The sequence below is a fragment of the Talpa europaea genome, assembly GCF_964194135.1.
Source record: "Talpa europaea genome assembly, chromosome: 14".
Classification (NCBI taxonomy): Eukaryota; Metazoa; Chordata; class Mammalia; order Eulipotyphla; family Talpidae; genus Talpa; species Talpa europaea.
The window spans coordinates 52,445,759-52,465,417 of record NC_140082.1 but is presented as its reverse complement, the minus strand read 5'-3'; the positions used below and the strand labels follow the sequence as shown (position 1 = coordinate 52,465,417).

At 53.0% G+C, this 19,659-nt stretch overlaps 1 protein-coding gene across 2 annotated transcripts in view; it reads left to right on the top strand.

Annotated features, from left to right (window-relative positions):
* Positions 1–17,505, top strand: part of BCR (BCR activator of RhoGEF and GTPase) — a gene marked incomplete at both ends in the record, with an annotated part of 107,908 nt that extends 90,403 nt beyond the window's left edge. The window contains 11 exons of one of the 2 annotated variants that reach the window (XM_084253297.1): positions 750–854; positions 1,484–1,558; positions 4,009–4,106; positions 5,889–6,020; positions 13,169–13,228; positions 13,845–13,954; positions 14,688–14,827; positions 15,808–15,942; positions 16,358–16,463; positions 16,842–17,004; positions 17,416–17,505. In XM_084253297.1, the coding sequence (XP_084109423.1) occupies positions 750–854; positions 1,484–1,558; positions 4,009–4,106; positions 5,889–6,020; positions 13,169–13,228; positions 13,845–13,954; positions 14,688–14,827; positions 15,808–15,942; positions 16,358–16,463; positions 16,842–17,004; positions 17,416–17,505 (1,214 nt within the window). The remainder of the gene's footprint in view (positions 1–749; positions 855–1,483; positions 1,559–4,008; positions 4,107–5,888; positions 6,021–13,168; positions 13,229–13,844; positions 13,955–14,687; positions 14,828–15,807; positions 15,943–16,357; positions 16,464–16,841; positions 17,005–17,415) is intronic. The other variant, XM_084253298.1, reaches the window with a different exon arrangement.
* Between the last annotated feature and the right edge of the window lie 2,154 nt (positions 17,506–19,659).

The following is a 19,659-nucleotide window of genomic DNA, read 5'->3' as shown; positions in this document are numbered from 1 at the left end:
TATTTCCTGTCCTGTACTGAGAGGTGCCCCTCTGGCAGCCTTCACGGTGAGAAGTCAAGTCCTGGGCTGTAACCACCTTTCCCTCTCCACCCCTTGGGGTATGGTTTGGGATTCCTGAGCCATCTTTGCTAAGCACCATACCATGGTGACCTGGTCCTCCCACAGCCATGGACCATTTTGGTCTCACAGACTCGGGCTGGGGACTCCATACACTTGGGCCTGTGTTGAGCACCCTTCCCTTCAGCCTTGTCATTGTGCCCAAGTTGAGTCTCATCTTCCCCGGCAGGGCCCCCTAGACCAGACTGTTCTAGGGGAAGAGGCATCCTGGCAGCTCTGGTGGCTGGTGCATGCAACCCAGAATTTTCTGTTTGCGGCATCTGGGTCCTGTCAGTGCTATACCCTAAAACAGCCCCTTTCTCTCATCTGGTGGAGGGATAAGGCCTAAGTTAGAGTGCCGGACAGCTATCCTGGGTATCTGTCTGGGGAGACCCCCAGGAAGATTGCTTGTGGCACTGCTGAGTGGCAGGTGGATTCCCGGTCTGTAGGATTATGCTGAGTCCTCCAGCCCTTGGAGTCCAGCCTGGGCCCTCTGGGCCACACCTTGCTCTGCTACTTACCAGCTCCTCCATGGGAGCAGGCCACAGGAGTGGTGAGGGTCTAGTGGGGGAATGAGAACATGCCCTAGGTGTCCTGGAATGTCCGAGCTACCCTCAGACTGACTGGTTGGTGCACCTGTGTTTCTTTCTCAGGTTTCAAAAGCTTCTCCCTGACGTCGGTAGAGCTGCAGATGCTGACCAACTCATGTGTCAAACTTCAGACCGTCCACAGCATTCCACTAACCATCAACAAAGAAGGTGGGCACCCCTAACAGTGAGGACTGCCCTCCATTTCTGCTGGTACCATTGTCTTAGGGACTACTGGATGTCCACTTGAAGGAATGTGTGTGCTGCTTAGGGTCTGTTGACTTCTGACAGGATAGGTTAAAAGTGGTCTCTCCCCAGGTGGTCCCTGCTGTGTGGTAGAGACCAATGACTTCCAGCTCTGGTCACAGGACACTCCTCACACCCTCTGTGCTCTGGGTCTGTTCCCACCACCTGTCCTCAGCCAGGGCTTCCTGCACACCTTTGGGTTGCCTGGTTTGTGTTCACTGTTGCACATGCTCGTGCACACTCAGTTGCACACACAGAGATATGCTTGTGCATGCACATGTGCATACACGTGCACACACACACACATTCTACATTAAATGTGACCCCATCCCCTCTCCTGCCCTAGGAACCTCATTTAGTTTCATCTTAGTCACTGGTTTTCCAGAGATCCTCAGGTCTCCAAGACAAAGGCCACATGGGTGTGTTTTGGGTCCATGGCTTTACCCTACACAGTGCTGGGCAAATGATAACACAGTCCCCTGGAGGGTTAATGTTGAAGCAGAACCTGTCATCTGCTTCAGGGCAGACACTCACCTGTTTGGTCTCTTGTACAGATGATGAATCTCCTGGGCTCTGCGGGTTCCTGAATGTCATTGTCCACTCTGCCACTGGTTTTAAACAGAGTTCAAGTAAGTGACTGGTTTGGAGAGGAAGGTGACGGGGCACTGAGCCAGCACCTCCATTCTGAAGTACTAATTGGGCCAGATGGGAACCAGGGATGTTGCTGAGATTACCATCAGGTGCCTTTGACCCCTGCCTGCTATGCTGGTGCTGTTTGATGCCCACTGGTGTGATGGTGGTTTCCCTGAGTAGGCACAGCACTTTCCCGGGGCCTGTCTCAGGCCAGAAAACTGGTAAGTTGCCCTCTGCAGGCAGGTCTTGTAATTGCAGGGGCTACAGATTTTAAAAAACAGCCTAGGTTCTAAGCCAGGAGGGCCTTAGACGGCCTGGCCGGGGGTACTCTCAAGCTGAATGGTTGCCCATTTCTACCTTCCCCTCCAGGGGGTGATTTCTCCACACGAGCTCTTAGGGCTCCTCGCAGGAGGACATAGGGCAGGTACTACATTCTGACATTTCCCACTATTGCTACAAGATAGGAAATCTCTGGTAATTCACAGAATAGAAGATATTTTACAAGCCATATACATGATAAAGGACTCATATCCAGAATATAGGGAACGCTCTTAACAGTTCTTAACAAGGAATCAACCCAGTAAAATACAATGAGCTAAAGATTTGTATAGACTTTTGCACAGAAATGCAAATAAGCACATGATAGGGTGCCCATCATCACAGGGAAAGGTAAGTGAAAGCCAGAGTGAGAGACCACATCCTGCCCGCTAGGACAGTGATAGTCAAGATGCACAGTGAGCGATGGTGATGGGGACATGGAGCACTTGGGGCCCTCAGCACTGTAGGTGGAGATATAAAATGGTGCGCCCACCCCAGGAGACAGCCTCACACTTTCATTCTTGAAAAGCTAAACTCAGCCTCCTTGGTGGCGCAAGGGGTTAAGTCTCAGCACTATGAGGCTATCTGCAGCCATTGCAGCCGAGTTTGATCCCTGGCCAGAGAGCTACCCACATGGCTCAGCAGACCTCTCCTGACTTACCTGCTGCTCCCCTCAGCAGTGTATTTCATTAGATCCTCCTGTTCTGCTCCCCACTCAGTCTCTGGTGAATCCTCTCCCCAATCTCCTCACCTCTGGCCTACACCCCAGTTCTTGTATGCATAAATAAATAAATCTTAAAAAAAAAAAGCTGAACTCACCTCTGCTGTATGACTCAGCAGCCTCACTCTTAAGTATTTATTCTGTAGAAATGAAGCAGTTGTGCATGTAGAGACTTGGACGTGAGTGATAAACAGAACATGGTGTGTCCATGCATGGAGCACTGCTTTGCAATAAAAAGGAATGAACTGTTAGAGCCAGCAACATGGATGAACCTAAATAATTACACTAAACAAAAGATGCAAAAGATCTACACATATGAAGTTTTTAGAAAAGATGGCATAATAGGGAGTCTGGAGGCGTAATCTGATAGTTGGGGTGGGAGGATTGAGTGCAGAGGAACCCAAGAGGACCTCTTTGGTGAGGGCGGTGTCCCGATTGCTGGACTGAACCATCCTCAGCCTCTTCCCATACTCTTATGGGGGGTGGGTTCTGTGATGTGCGTGTCGCGCCTTCATGGAGCTGAAGCACACATGTAATTGTTTTTCTCTCTTTCTCTCGCCCCTCTGGGGCTCCATCTGGGTCTTTCTCACTAAGTGTACTCCCTCCCTCAACCTCCTGGGACCCTTCCTTCAACAAGGCAGATGATGCCTTTACTTTACCTTGCCCAATTCCAGAGGGAAAAAGCAGAGACCTAGACCTTCTTCCGCAGAAAAATGAATGCCTGCCTCTGTCCTCACTTACCTTCTATTACTTTCCATCCCACACTTTAAACTCTGCAGACTGAACCTATTCCTGTGGCCTGAACCAGCGAGGGACAGTGCCTGCCACCCCACCGCCAGGCCAGAGCCTTTGTCCAGTTCACTGGTCTTGTCAGTGAAGTGCGGTTCTCAGTTGTTGTTGGAGTTTCTTGATCATCTCTGGCCCCCTTCCATGCCCTTACCGGTGGTGTCCTCCCCGATCCTCACTACCAGGCCTCCCCCCAGCCTTGGCTCCTGCATCCCATGATTTTCCTGACACTGAGCTGCCTTCTATTTTCCATACTGCCCTGCAGCACCTTTGCCCCAACATTACCTAGTACAGCTCACAGTGGGGTCTGCCCAGGGCATAGACATTTCCCCTTCACCCCCTTCAGGGTCCCCCACATAGTGACGGCATCTTCACCTCTGCCCTCCCTCCAGTTCACTTAGGGGTTTGAGCCATGGTTGCTGAGTGATGGGTTCCCAGCCACACTGGCAGGGTGAGGTGGAGTCACTGAGTGAGGGACGGATGTTTTATTTAAAAAAGAAAATTGAGACCATTTATTTTCTGGTTTCAATAGTAATGCTGGTCTTATGGATAATGTGGTATCTGGAGTCATCTGTCACCCTCTGTCGTTGCCCCTCCCCCGTTGTTGCCCCTCCCCCGCAGATTTGTACTGCACTCTGGAGGTGGATTCCTTTGGGTATTTTGTGAACAAAGCCAAGACACGAGTCTACAGGGACACTGCAGAGCCAAACTGGAACGAGGTGAGGCACTACTTCTGCTGTGCTGGCCCCGGCCACCCTGGATATTTTCCACAGACAGTCTGAACCCTGAAGCTTCAGACCCTAAAGCTACCCACAAGGCAACTCCACCAACATTCTGGGAATCTCCTGGGGGCGGGGCGGAGGCGGGGGCGGGGAGTGATGTGTCCAAGAGATTTTATTTTTGTGTTCCTCAGACTCTTACACACACACACACACACACACACACACAGAAACTGCCTATTTGGCTGGAGAAGTGTTTGGAAAAAGAACTTATAAGGGCTTTCTGTCCTGCCTTTGTTACTACTGAGTGTTTACTTGGTAGGTTTCCATAGTGTCTTTTTCCTTTCGAGGTTGGAATGAGCTGGGCCTGACCCCGTCAGGATCTGGAAGCTTGAGGCTCTGCCCTTGGCACTGCGATGGGGACTTCCTGGGCTGAAGAGCCCTGTTTGCTTTTCCCAGGGCGCTGAGTCTATGTCCTTTGCTGCTATTTTTCCCCACCTTGGAGAGCTGCTGCAGAACCTGCTTCCCATGCTGCCTTGAGCCTTTGTGGATGGGGGTGATTGCAGAGGGCAAGTATTAAGGAAGTCCCGAGTTCTGCGAGAGATGTCATTCCCCAGCTTCCAGAGCCCCTGTGGCCTTTGAAGCACCTCCTGCTTGAGGATGTGGGTGCAGGAAGCCTGGCTGTGGCGGGGAAGCAGACACCCCAGTGGTATGGCTAGTGGAGCTGTGGGGCTAGAACCAGGTCTCTTCAGCATCCGCTGCCTGACCGTGACACTTGCTGGACTGGGGTGCGGGAAGTCAGTAGACTCACCTGGTCTTTCAGTTCTGGGCGTCCCTGCAGAACGGGCTGCCTGCTGAAACAAGTGGGGAGCAGAGCCAAATGGGATCCATTGAAGAAGGCTTTGCAGGGAATGAGAGGGTATGACCTGGCAGGAGCAACAAGTAAGGAATTCTAGACACTCTGCCAAGATGCCAGGTATGAGCGAGGGACCAAGCCACAGAGGTTCTGGAGCAACAGGTCAACTGGCAGTCACCCTGCTTGTGATACAGATTATCCAAGGTCTCACCTGCCCCATACCCCACCTGCTCCTAGATTAAGAAATATTTCGCCTTTTTCCCCATCACCTTCCTCTGTTTCCTCTCTAAGAGCCAGTTGCAAAGGCATTGATGTGGAACGCAGGTTTGCTGAAGAAAGCATAGGGTTGATGGAGGAGAAGGTTAACCCCACACCCCACAGCAGACCACCCGAAAGTCTACAGGAGCAGTTATATTCTCTTAGGTCTCTCTCCTGTCACCTCCCTGCATCGAATTTTTTTTCTTCCACATAGAATTTTTTAATAGCAATTTTAGGTTCACAGTTAAACTGCCTCCGCATTCTACAAGATGCCCGTCTGTCAGCGCACCACTTACATGGACGGTTATCACCCAAAGTCCATAGAACATCTGCATGTGCAACCCACACCCCTGAATTCTGATACGGGTGGTATGGAGTCTGGCCTTTGAGAGACTGACTTAATGAGTTTGGGTTAGGTTTGCAAGGCATTTGCGGTTTTAGGAAGCTTCCAGGCTGGACCATGATGTGATGCTGAGTAGGTAGCTTCTGAGGGTCTGTGTTCCAGGACTAAATTGAGGAAGGTCTTGAGGCACGGTTCCCCCGGGGCAGCTGGGAAGCTGTCTGTTGAGGAGTCAAGGTTCAGAGGCCCCGTCTGACTGCTACGCTGAACAACATGCACTTGGACCCATCTGTGAATAGGAAATTTTCCTTCTTTCTTGGGGTTGCAGGAATTTGAGATCGAGCTGGAAGGCTCTCAGACCTTAAGGATATTGTGCTATGAAAAGTGTTACAACAAAATGAAGATCCCCAAGGAGGACGGCGAGAACACAGACAGGATCATGGGGAAGGGCCAGATCCAGGTGAGCCTGCGCCTTCTCTACCCCCTGCAGAGACATTTTCAGGCTCTGGACCTGCTCACACCACCTCCAGATTGTCTGTGTTCTTTTCTTGTTTAATTCAAGGACACTGAGTTGGCCTGACTTCAGCGGGGACAGGGGCCATGCCACTGGGCTTTCACAGTGAGGCAGACCCGGCTCTGAAAGATCCTCTCTGGGAGACCTAGGCTGGTGTCTTCATGGGTCCTTTCCTTCCCTTCCACTGGACTGAGTGTCTGTCTTACCCCCATCTTGTCCACCGACTTATTTTTCCAGCTGGGTCCTCAGCTCCTCAAGGTTAGGTGGCACCATATGCTAAGTGGGCAGTTAGGAGGCTACCTCTTCTTGGAAAAACACTGTGTCTCAGTGCTTGAAGTTACCTCTCTGGGTTAGACCCAGGTTTCTAAATGGGGCACCATAGATACTCCCCTAAGAGTTGACAGAAATGTCCCTGGTAGGCCAAGAAAATTGCCCATACAAGACCAGTGAGAGTCCCCAGGCCCTCAGGGAAAACCGTCTGCAAGTTCTCCCAGTGCTTGGAAGCTCCCCACCACCAGCTGTTGCATTCTTGGCAGACAAGAATCACCTGCAACCCTACCCGCACCACTCTGCACCCTATTTCGAGAAAACCCTGGTACCTACTTTTTTACAGGGCATCCTGTCAGATCCCACCAGGTGGGTTCTTCCCAACCTGCCCTGGTAATGTACAGTGTTCACCCCTCACCTTTGTACCCTCCCACCCACGCCGACGTCCTCAGAGGAGGCCTCCAGTGGGTGTGGGTTTGGAGTTCCAGAAGCTGTGGGAGGACAGGGCTCTCCAGGAAGCCCCACCTCCCTTCCCTGAGAGCAGGAAGTGAAAATCCTTTTGTGGTGAAGTTCTGAGGAACAGGAGTAATGGGGGGTGGGGAGAGGTGACTCTTCTCTGAGTAATTCATTACCTTTGCTGGCGAGGGCCCCTGTCATGCTCGTTGTCAGACCTCCATACGCTGCTGGGCTGGTCAGCAACTCAGGAGTACTTGCTGCCTGTTTTCCCAACTTGGGAGCTTGTTTGGGAGCCCAGTGGTACAGGCCTTTTGGGGACCCCTGTGCCTGGACACCTGCCTACCAACACCAGCCAGTAGACTGGGGGAGCGGGGAGAAAGGGGGAAGTGACCCCCAGCCCTACAAAGACACGGAGAGAGGAGGAAGCTCATGAAATCCCCAGGCTGTGTATTTTCCTAGGGGAGCAAGGGAGATCAGCCCAGGTCCATGCTCCAGTGAGTCCACTAGGCTTGGGGTGTTCCTGGGGTACCGGCCTTAGCCGGTATAGGGAAGGTAGGATTTCCAGCCCCTCTCTCCGCCAGGGATGGTCTAGGAAGACCACACCTATCCAAGCTAATGTCCTGAACCAGAATCCTGCCTGTGGCTTAGATCTTGGGTGAGTAAGAAAGGGTTCCTCTTTGCTCCCCATCAACCCCATGCTCCATCAGGACCGTTGTAAGGTCTTGGATCAGGACAGAAACACAGGCCAGATTGTATTAGTTGTCCCACTTCTGGGGTCCTGATCAGGGGTCTGTGTTTGACCAGGTTCCTCCCTCCACGAGGGTTACCCTATGTGAGCTTGGTGAGGGTCCCACTGTGTTAGACACGTGTCCATCACAAATTTGGAAGTTGCGTGCCCATGTTGCGTGCCAGCTACTCCCCGTGGTGTTGGGAAAAGAACTGATACTTGCCGTCAAATTTCATTGACTCAAACCTTATCGGGAATCTCCTTGGCATAATACCACTGACTCTAACAAACTTTCTTTTTTAACTATATTTTTTAAAGTAAAACCCTTTTAACAGCCTCTGACTCCCTGGGGCATTCATGAGATCTGACCACTTGTTCCCATGTAGACCTCGTTCACCCTCTTGGTTTTATGTGGAATCCCACAGAGTGGTCAGCCACATGGACCCTGATGGTGGATGCTGAGGCGGTGTTCAGATTTTGCTGTTCTGTGGGCACCCTTGTGCTGGACCCCTCTGAGAATTGAGTGTTTCAGTGACAGTCATAGCTATCTTCAGTGACAGTCATTGACGGTGTTTCAGGACAGTCATACCTATCATTCTTCACCTCTATTTCGGCTGCCTCCCTGCTCCCCCTCCCTCTTTCTCTCTGTGTTTGCACCTGTGCTTCCTTCACTGCACCCAGCCTCTGAACTGCGTTATGCAGCCCCATGGTGAGCCCAGCTGAGGGCGCCAGCAGACTAGGTGCCAGCATCTTTTTTGCCCATCAGACAAGGCTAGGGAGGCTCATATTCCACCAATCTTTTGATTCAGATCATCTGAATCTTCCTCCACTGGATTCCCAGGCCTGGTGGGATCTGAATTCAGGGCCTGTGAGCAGTGTCATTGGGTTCCTGGGGGGTAGGGACAGGCAGAGGGACCCTCCGAGGAAAAGAAGGAGACAATACTCGCTGTTGTCTTTCATTGAATCAAACTCTGTCGGGAAATTCTTTGCCCCAGTACTACTGATGTAACAAACTTTTTTAAAACCTATGTTTATTTTTCTTTAAGTTAAACCCATTTAACAATATCAGGAGGAAGTCATCAGATTATCACAAATTACCTTTTAAACCTATGCTTTTTTGTTAAATCTCAAGGTTGAAGTCTTCAAACATTATGTTTGAGCACTATGAGTGATAGTTAACAAAATATTTCTTTTACCACACCACCAGTGCTCTGCGACAGTCCAGGGGTAACAGGCGAGCCCCCTTCTCTGTCGTGTAGAGAGGAGCAGTAGGCTGTGAGGGGCTTGTGAGGGGTGTCTCTTGAGTGGACCCATGACCCCTGCTCCTTGCCAGCGCCCTCCCTGGTGTTCTTCCTGCTGGCGCCAGACAGGAGGTGGGGCGGAGCAGAGGATGTGGACTACATAATTATTCGTCACACTTGTTGAAAGGGCAAGGCAGACTTTATTCTAAATGTAGACTTTTATTTATCAACAAGTCTGATTTTAGAATATTTGTATCACTGCCAGACGATTTCCTCTTTCCAATTACGGTCACCCTCTCCCCACCCCCAGCCCTAGGCTGCCTATAGCTTTACCCACTCACCTCACCATTTGTCTTTTGCAACTGACTTTTCCACTTAGCGTGATGTTGTTAAGGGTCATTCACATCATCTAGGGATGACCTTTGTATGGCTGAGTTAGATTCCATCGTGTGTATTCACATTCCAAGTTGTGTGTGTTCCTCAGTTCGTGGACTCTGAGCTGTTTCCAGCTCAGGTCTGTTGGGGTTCACTCTGCTGTGTGAACTTCGTGTGGCTGGGTGTTTTCATTCTCCCTGTGTGGATACCTGGAAGTGGAACGCTGGACCGTGCAGCCAGTTTTCACTGCAAGGAGCTGTCCTGCTTTCCAGCATGATGGCCCCATTCACTGCCCCACTGCCCCAGTTCTCATTCCTCTATACCCTTGCCAGCACTCATTACCAGGGCATATGGAATTAAAGAGAGAGATGGCAGGGCTCACGAGAACAGACTGTAGTAATAAAAGGAGACAATAGTGGGACTCCAATTTCTCCCTCTGGGAGATTCTTGGGTCATCTTCTAGAATGAAGACCCACTCCAGGGAGTAGGTTATGGTGCTAACAGGTGGAGCTCAGTCAGGAGCACTGCAGAAGCCTGAGGAACCATCCTGGGTGCTGACAGTAGGCTTGGAAGAAACTGCAGTCAACAAGAGGCAAGGGAGGAGGGAACAGGTATTTCCTATCTTGGACAATTTAATTCTGTCCCAACCTCCAGCCAAGGGTGGGTAAGAGAATGCCCTATGGTTGTCCATTGGTGATCCACCAGTCATGCCTGCTCCAGTGCAGGCAGGACAATGCCAGGTCCTCAGCCAGGTCACTCAGGGCAGCTCCCAGCACCTGTCCCACTTGGGCTTTGCCCCTCCCCCTCACTACTCCCGCCCAAGAGTGGACACCAAGGGCTGGTTTCTAGGCAGACCGCGGGGCACCCATTCACCAAACCACCTGCCCACAAGGCCCTTACCTTGCCCAATTATGGGAGGAAAAAGCAGGGGCCTAGACCTTTTTCCTCAGAAAAATGAGAGTCTGCCCTGGCTGAGTTCCCATCTCTGAGTAGCATCCTCAGCCTCAAGACCTCCAGGGGACCCTAATGGGCATCCCAAGTACTCTCAGGTTTCCCCTCTACTGCCATTTCCTGGTCCTTTCCCTGTCATCTGTTTTTCCAAAGCCAGGTCCCTCACTTGTTTACTTCTCTGGTGCTTTAAATAGTCACATGAGAGAGTGAGCTGACCGTGAATGGGGCCGGGCTGAGCCTAGGGCCTCACGGTAGTGTTATTCTTCCTCCTGCTTCCGCTCTGCTTGCACACTGTGTTCTTTGGCACTCTGCCAGCATGGGGATGGCCTCTCTCACTGGACAACTGTCCTGAGGCTGCTTTGAAGGTTGGGGAGCCCAATGAGGAGCCCCCATGGCACATGGGGGCCAGTACATGCCACAGCCCCTCGGGCTAGTGACAGTGGGCTGGACAGCAGTGCTAGGGGTGGATGGTGGGCTGAGCCTCCTCATCACTGGGCCTGCTATGCTCTTAGGGATGGGGGCTGAGGGCTGTTCTTTGCCCTAAGTTTATCCATCAAGGCAGTACATGGCATTATTGGGGTGACCAGCTAAAGTGATGTGGGCCTGGGTGGGGGGTGGTCAACAGAGCACATCCAGCCATGAAGTAGATTGACCTGGCAGACATGTGTTAGTCAGTATCTCCAAATGCACCCGCAGGAAACTGGCCACTAGAGAAGGAAGTTTGATTTTTCTGGAGAAAAACCATGACATGTTGCAATTCCCGTAACCAATAGGCCTCTGGTGGGGGTGGGGGGGTGGCGCGGGGGTGGTTTTTCCATACACAGACAAAAAACCAGAACCCAGGGATGACAAAAGCTTTGACCTTGGTGAGCCAGACTACGGGGGTGGGGCTTCCTGCAAAGGCTGATTAAAAGGCAGCGGAGGCCGGGAGCTCACTGTGCAGCCGTGCTCCTGTCCATCTGTGCTCCCGTCCAGCTGCTGCAGCCTCTGAGAGCATCAGGCCTGAGGATGCGAGAGACACCGTCGTTCTCCCCTGCTGCTCTGCTGGGCCTCCTTCGGTACCTCCACCCCAGCCGACCGCGCCGGAGCCGGGTGGGCTCTGCCGAAAAGCACCTGTGTGTTCACAGCTCTGCCCTGTGGACCCACATTCGAAACCTCATGCGCAAGGGCAAGGTGGGCGGCAGGTGTGCTGTGCTTTCCCTGGGTGGGCGCGCTGGGGTTCTTGCGGCCTGGATGGCTCAGTCATCTGAGCCAGAGATGCCTCTCTCTGTCCTGCTGCTTGTCAGATGTGTCTGCCAGTTCTGGGCTCTGCAGGGAAGACGGGTTAGGGTGTGTTCTGCAAAACCTGCTTGTATTTTCCCTTTTTGCCTCTCCCAGTGGTGGACAGTAAACTCTCCCTTTCCCTGGGGGCAGGAGGAATGGCCCCCTGCTGCCTCCCTTCCTGGGGTGACCAGGACATGGGAAGAGTTGGGGGTAACAGTCCAGCAGTGTACTCCTTCCCCGCCTCTTCCTTACCTGCCAGCCCCCCACCCCCATCCCCCACCCCCCGCCGTGAGGCAGTTACCCCTGGGGTTCACTTGAAGGGGTTGTGCCATTTGGGTGCTGTCTTTTTCTCTGTGGTTGGGGACTGCCTGGTCCCTGCTCACAGGCCTTGCCCCTCAGTGGTAGAGGTCCCTGTGGCCCGAGAGGATTGCCCCTAAAAGCCTCCTGAACAGATGCAGAGTGAGAGCCCGTGACCACACAGTCCCAGAGGAAGACACTCTGCCATCTTTTGTTTTTCTTTGTCAATCTGGCTGTGTATTTCAGAACCTTGGAATGTTGACCAATATGGCCTAGAAGCAGAGGGGAGATGGGCCGTCCCCCACATGTGCCTGTGCTGAGCCTTCTGTGCTGAATAGGTGTGGGGGACAGGCCCGGGTACACTTACCTGCAAGGCAGATGCAGCTGGGCCTTGTTTTCCTCACCTGCACACAGCCCAGGTGGCTCTTGGCTCTCCGTCCCCTTGAATGGGTAAATGTGAGATGTCTGTCCCGAGTGCCCCTCTGGAGCTGGCACTATGCTTAGTACAGTGTGTGTGTACATGTTTGTGTGCACATGGGTGCAGGAATCCTGAGGCAAGGTGCCTGCTCTTAAGTGACTCGCCAGCAGCAGATTTGAACCATCATCCACAGCAAGTAATGACACCCCAAGGTCCTTTATGAGGACCATCAGGTCATATGCCAGACTGACACTTCACCCAGCTTCACATCATCATCACTTGGGAGGTTCCAACTATGTGAACCCCAGGTCCCACCTTGAGTTGCTAGTCTGACTCTCCTGTTGAAAGCCAGGGAGGCATCTTTCTAACAAGATCTCCCCAATCATCTGTGCTAGAATGCTGGCGTGGAGCATGTGCTTCCCAAAGGTGGGAGGTGGAGCCTTCGTGGATGGGGGGCATGCAGATTGACCACAAAGATTGGGGTCTCTTATAACAGCACGGACTGTTAGGTGACAAACAGCATGGTCCTGCAGAATGGTACTGGGGTGGGGGCAGGGACTGCAGAGGGGCTTCTTCCAACTGTGTGATTTGGGGCCAGGCTCTGGGTCCTTCTGGACCTGATTCTAAAGCACAGGACCGACTCGGCTGGAGGCAACTAAGGTGTCTCAGCTCATAGTCTTGGATGCCATGCCCTCAGGAAGTTGATATTGAAATTGAACTAACCAAAGTGTCATGTAAACCAACTGCTTAGCCTCCACTGAGCCGCATGAAGCACCTGTGATGGTTGGTGACAAGAAGCAAGCAGGTGGCTTCTAGCTCCTGGATTGCCACCACAGACTTTAGTTTACATCAGGAATGGGACAGAGGGGAGAGCAGAATGCAGTGTCCCTGAAATGTCACTGATGCATATCCAGGGTAAGCCTGAGCCCCAGGCCACAAAGGTCTTGAGAGCAAACTCTAAGCTTCCAGGGGTCTCTAGCAAGCCCTCTTTTCTCCCTGGACACCCTGGGCCTCATGAGTCTGGTTGTGATTACAACTTAGATGTGGAGAAACAGCTGTTGCCTACAGGGCCTCTGATAACCATGATCCCTCCTTTCAGCTGGACCCCCAGGCCCTGCAGGACAGAGACTGGCAGCGCACTGTGATCGCCATGAACGGGGTATGTACCAGATTCCAGAAGCTGATGGTGGCCCTGATTCTGTCCCAAACAGTCAGAAGGAGGCTAAGCCTGGCCTGGTATCTGACAGGGAGTGTGACTGGAACAGGGAGAGACCCTTAGAGCAGAATCGCCATGTGCCTGGAGTCAACTTGGGGGCTGACCTAGTAGCACCTGGGTCTCAACCCCGGGGTCTGCCCATAGAAACTGAGACCCCAATCAGTCTGGGGTCTGTAGGCCTTAAAAAACAAAACAAAACACTACCACCCACCAAAAATGGTCTGGGCTAAATATTAATATTTGATAGATAAATCATGGCTTTTTGTTGTATTATTCATTTTACTTTTTCCCTAGTTTATTACTGTTAAGAAAGAGAAGCAGTGGTGTTTGGCGGGGGGAGGGAGTGTTCTGCAGAAGCTGGTCCTTAACTCACCCTAACCATCCAAGCTCTTGCCGACTTGGGTGGAGCCACCCTGCGCTGGCACTTGGCTTACTTACTAGGGGGTATGCGGGTGAGGGTGGTGGGTTTGAAAGATTTTCTGAGACCTGGGGGCCCCTGGGAACTCAGGCTGTGAGGACCAGAAAGGTGAAGGGACCCTGCTCCGTTTTTCTCCTTCAGATTGAAGTGAAACTCTCAGTCAAGTTCACCAGCAGGGAGTTCAGCTTGAAGAGAATGCCTTCCCGGAAACAGACAGGGGTCTTCGGCGTCAAGATTGCCGTGGTGACCAAGTGAGTGACTGGGCATTTGGGCCTCTGCGTTATGTTCCTACCCCACCCACCTACACCCCCCCCCCGCCCCCCGCCATGGTGTTCCTGGAGGAAGAGTGGGTTTGGGTCTCCCCTCTCGTCCGCGGCACAGTCACTGCCCAGGACTCTGTGCGTGTGTCGCTGTCTCTGTGTTCACTGCAAAGCTTGTTCCCATTAACCAACTCAGAATTGTCCTTGTCCCTTTCCATGGGTGGCGGCTCCCGCACAAGTCCCGAAAGCACACAGTGGTGGGGTTTTCTTTCCTCTCTTGGCATTTATCGTGATCAGGCATCCTGCTGAATGTGGCAGCCGCAGTCCTTTGTTACAGGTCAAGCCTCTGTGTTGAGTTTGAGGGCAGTTTTCGGGGACACAGACCCTTCTTCCCAGAAACCTCCTGACCTTCTTGAAAAGAACATGTACAACTTGGGGCTCCCTGCTACTTGGGGCTCGAGGGAACGCCCAGTTAAGACACAGCACTGATCATCATGAGCTTGTAGATTGGAGGGAAAATGCGCAGAAGACCTGTGTGCACCCAGACTCAGGCGCATTATCCCCCCTTCCAGGTGTCCAGGTGTGCAGGCAGGTGATGCGTGGAGGGGCCAGTGAGAACTAAGGCCATCCTGGAAGACCTCTGCCCATCCCCAAGGACTGCCTGCTGTCCCCAGGGCCCCAGCCTGAACTGCCAGGCCTTGAGTGTGTTTCCTCTTCCCTGCAGGAGGGAGAGGTCCAAGGTGCCCTACATCGTGCGACAGTGCGTGGAAGAGATCGAGCGGCGGGGCATGGAAGAAGTGGGTATCTACCGCGTGTCCGGAGTGGCCACGGACATCCAGGCCCTGAAGGCGGCCTTTGACGTCAGTGAGTGTCAGCCAGGTCTTTCAGGGTAGTGCTGGGGTGTGTCCCCTTCAAGGTGTAGGTGTGGTGCCTCCTCTGTGGCCCATGCCTGTGATGTCATGCTTTACACCTTTTCTTCATTTACTGCCTTATTTTTTAAATGAAAAGATGTGGGGGTATGAGAGGAGATTCTGCAAAAGCCACTTCTTTACCCATCCTAACCATCCATGTGTGGTTCTTGCTGAGTTGGGCTGAAGACAGCCACACACTGGGGACTTAGCCTGTTCGCTTGGAGAAAAGAGGTGTCAACCAAAACCCAGGGGTCAGTGAGGGCTGACCACCTTGTCCACTCTGAGGCTGAAGCGGAGCAAAGGGTTTTGAGGTGAACCAGCACCTGCTGGCTGGTGTTACGGGTCCCCAACTCCCTGGCCCTCACACGCTGTGAAGTTAGCAGGACTGCCCCAATGCCAGATGAGGACACTGAGACCCCAGAGAACCCTCAAGATGGAAGGTGGCAGGGCCTTTGTGCCTGACTGCTTCTCCCTCCCTGGCTTGGAACCTGGAAGGCCAAGTAGCCCTAGGTGGATCCTGCCACAGTTGCAGCTCCCTCCAGGTGACCAGTGTGGGTCTGGCCTGTGGTGCCAAGGGCCAATGGCCACCTGACCCTGAAGGGAAGGTGCTGGCTCAAATACAGAAATGGAACCAGTAGTTTCAGGTGGCTTCCTGTTCTCAGATTCGCTGGTAGCTGTTCCACCACTGTGGGGTAGAGCTGCCTTCTGCTCAGGCTCCCTGTCTGTCCTCTGCCCACAGCCTCCACAGCCTTGCACAGGAAGGGAGGTGTGGGGAAGACATCTGGGGAGGATGGTAAGGACGAGTGAGAGCAACTACCAAAAAGGAGGAACCTAAAAAGTGGTTGGTGCAGATTGTGTTTAGCTTAGACAGGAGAGTGGAACCCAGTTAGGGGTCCCTAAATAGGCCATGCCTCATTTCTGTGCTCTTTCCAGATAACAAGGACGTGTCAGTGATGATGAGTGAGATGGATGTCAATGCCATTGCTGGGACCTTGAAATTGTACTTCCGAGAGCTGCCTGAGCCTCTTTTCACTGATGAGTTCTACCCCAGCTTCACAGAGGGCATTGGTGAGTCTGTGAGGTGTCTCCCCACCTCTCCTGGTGTCTTGGAGGTGGGTGGCGGGGCCTCAGTGGTGAGGCAGGGGAGAAAAGTTATGCCCCCTTGTCCATGGCCTGCATTTCAGCCCCAGAATCTGCAGGGACTGAGAATTAAACCAGCCATGGAAGTCCCATCCCCAAAGGAATACCCGCTGTGCCTGTCTCTCCAGAGACACCAGAGGGTAAAGCGGCCGTGCACATGCTGTGAGGCTCTCTAGGCTGCAGTCCGCAGCCCTGGAGCACACCAGCACCAGTGTTGTGTGACCCAGGGCATCGGCGAGCCCTAACTGTGTCCTCTTTGACATGGTATTCTGGTATTCTCCAGACTCTGGAGAGGCCTCCAGCCTATGGTATGACCCTGAAAAGTAACACCCCCTTTCTGTAGCTCTTTCAGACCCTGTTGCAAAGGAGAGCTGCATGCTTAACTTGCTGCTGTCGCTCCCAGAGGCCAACCTGGTGACCTTCCTCTTCCTTCTGGACCATCTGAAAAGGTAGCCTCAGCCCTTCCTGGGGGTCCCTCCTCCTATACGCTGCTGGCTCTGTCAGCCTCTCTAGCACCTAGGGCCTTTTCTGCCCACCCTGGCTGCAGTTACCCTGTGGGTATGGGCACCATTGCCAGCCTCCTTCTCTGCCTTACGTGAAGCGTGAGGTGCTTTGGCTAAAGCCCTCAGTGAACTCAGACAGCCCCAACCCAGTCATGACTTAAGAGCTAGTCCAGCTACCTGCTGGCCTCAGTGCTCTTTATCCTGGGCCCTCAGAAACCCAGAAGAACCAGGAGTGGGTTTCCTTTCAGCATAGGTGGGGGCTCTCATGCACATTCACTACTGAGGGCGGTGTCCAAACAGCATCCTCTACTTGGTCCTTCGCAGGGTGGCAGAAAAGGAGACGGTGAACAAGATGTCCCTGCACAACCTTGCCACAGTCTTTGGCCCCACGCTGCTCAGGCCCTCGGAGAAGGAGAGCAAGCTCCCTGCCAACCCCAGCCAGCCCATCTCCATGACCGACAGCTGGTCCCTGGAGGTCATGTCCCAGGTATGAGGAGACAGCAGCTTCCAGCCCATGCTGCCCAACCTTGCAGAGGGGGCCGCTGCCCACCCCATTCTGGATCCCAGTCATTCCCACCCAAATTGGACTGGAGGTGGGGGTGGCGATGAGGTTCAGAGAGGAACTTGCTTAGGGACAGTGCCTAGGAGGGCCAGGAGAGCCAAGGCCGCTGCTCTTCCCTCTGCACCTTACTGGGCTTCTCAGGATCTTCTCCGCCTGGTGGTCTTTCAGTTCCACCCAAACCCCTTGTGTGAGAGGCTTGTAACAACATTACAAGGGGCCTTCAGCACCGTGAACTGGACTTGTCGTTCTCACCAGGGCTTTGACCAGTAAGACCAGCCTGCAACCCTGTGTACACACCTTCTGAGCACACCCTTTCTCTTCTCTCTGTTCCTGCAGGTCCAGGTGCTACTGTATTTCCTGCAGCTAGAGGCCATCCCTGCCCCGGACAGCAAGAGACAGAGCATCCTATTCTCCACTGAAGTCTAGAGGCCCAACTCCATGTCCAAGTGACTGACAGAATGACCTAGAAACCTCCTGGAGAAAAGTGCCCATCCACAGAGCGGGAACCAGACCTTCTGGAGGAGTAATTGGGCACAGGGCCAGCCGTCTGCCAAGAGACACCTACCCAAGACAAAGGGCCAAGTGGCCTGGGCAGTTCTGGGCCCCCCAACGGGTGCGCCTGCGAGCTCCCTGTTGGCTTTAGACTGTGGTTTTTGACGTTGCCACCAGAGGGCGCACCAAGCCAGCATGTTTCGCCGTGTGCAGGCCTGGCAGGTGGTCTGGCTGGGGACCGGGCGAAGGGAGTGGTTTTTATGAACTTAATTTACCAGAGTATAAAAGATTTCTACTGGATCAAGATGCACCCTCTCCAGGGAGAAGGGAACACGACTAGATTCCCTCACTATCGTGTCTTGAATAAACACTGCTGCTGCTTCGTACCATGGGGGCCACAACCCTTCCCTGTGCGGGTGGGGCATTTCCATTTTCCTGACTTAGAAGTTTGACTCCATTAGTAACAGGGTGTGAAAAGCTAAGTCAACACTGTGTCGCGATTGACCCCTTAACCTCCTGTTTCTTTCATAGAAGGATCTCTGTACAGAACAGGGTCTTCTTCCTCTCCTACCCCGTTGCTTTGTTTTGCTGTTCATGTGCCCCCTCGAAAGGCAGCCCCAGTGGATGTCCAGGATGGACACCAGGCCAGGAAGCCCAGGCTGTGCACTTTATGGTTTGTTCTCCGGAGAGAGAGCAGCTCCATCTGCCACCCTAACTGCCCACTCGCCAGGCACGCGCTCCTTTGGCTTTAAAAGGCCTGGTCTCTGGCTTCCTCCAGCCTGTGGCCCTCTGCCAGCTCTCCCTTCCCCCTCACCCACCCTCCCTAATGGCTTCATTCCCTGCTCTCTGCTGGACAAACTCAGTAAACTTTTGTAAGTTTCCTCTCAGCTGCAGCTTGCTGACAGCTTGTTTTAAACTTTGATCTGAATAGCCTTTTGATACTTGAATATTTTTAAGTTTTATACATAGTTTCTAATTTTTTTCCTAACAGATTCAGATACCTAATAAGATATTAGAATGTATTCCCTGGACAATCTGAGTCTTCCTCCAAGCGCCAGCTCTGCTTTTGCCAGGAGCCATTTCTGAGGCCTCTTGAGCATGGGGAATGTGGGGGGGCTAGGAACAGGGGCTGCTCTGTGGGCCAGGCTGAGGGTGGAGCACTTCCACCCCAGAGTGGCTGGAAGGACAGGCCCACCCGCTGACTGCTCCCCGCACTCTGTGTACCTGTGCAGAAGCCAGGACACTCCTGGCAACCTCCTGTGGGTCCGACTTGGAGAAGAAAACAGTTTTTTTTAAAAAAACAAACCTATGAAAATGGCATCTTTTTTTTTTTTTAAAGAGAGGGTTTGGGGTGCGGAAAAAAGGAAACAGACAATTTCCATGCCTCTGTTTTTCAGGGTCTTTGAGGAAGAGAGGGTGTAGCAAATCTGACCCAGGAAAAGCTGGTTGTCCCGGGACTGTCCCAGTCACCAGCGGCAGTGCCCCACGATCCTGCCTGTGTGCCTGGTGGGCGTGGCGGTGGGAGTGAGCAAATCCTTGCCCGGTGTGTCTAAGGGTAGTACCTGCCCGAGCTCACAGTGCTTGGGGGGCCATGCACCCCCACTCTCCCCTTGCTTGTGGATCTGCCAAGGCAAAGGGCAGAAAATGAAGTCACGTGAAGGTGTTAGGTCTGCACACTGTACTTAGGTAGCTGTAGTTTTCTTGCAAGGGGGATAGATGTATTTAAATCATCTTTTGGGCCTGGCTGTTGGGGTGAGGGCAGGGAGCAGGTGGCTACACTCTGCACATCTCTGGAGTCAGTGGGTTTCTCAGGCTCCATCACTGGGCTCCTCTGGCCCGGCTACGCATCCGGCCATCTTCCCAGACAGCAGCCTGGGTTCCTGGGCACAGCAGGACCAAGGAGTGTTTGCTGAATGAAGAAGTGAATGAATGTGGAGTGAATGAAAGCCTTGGAGCAAGAGTCCCTACAAGATGAGCCATTTAAGGTGGGGTCACAGGGAATTGCAGACCAGACCCTCGACTGGGCCAGGGAGCCTCCAGCCTTCCTGATGAATGCTGGCTGAGCTGCCTTCATGCTCATTTGCTCTC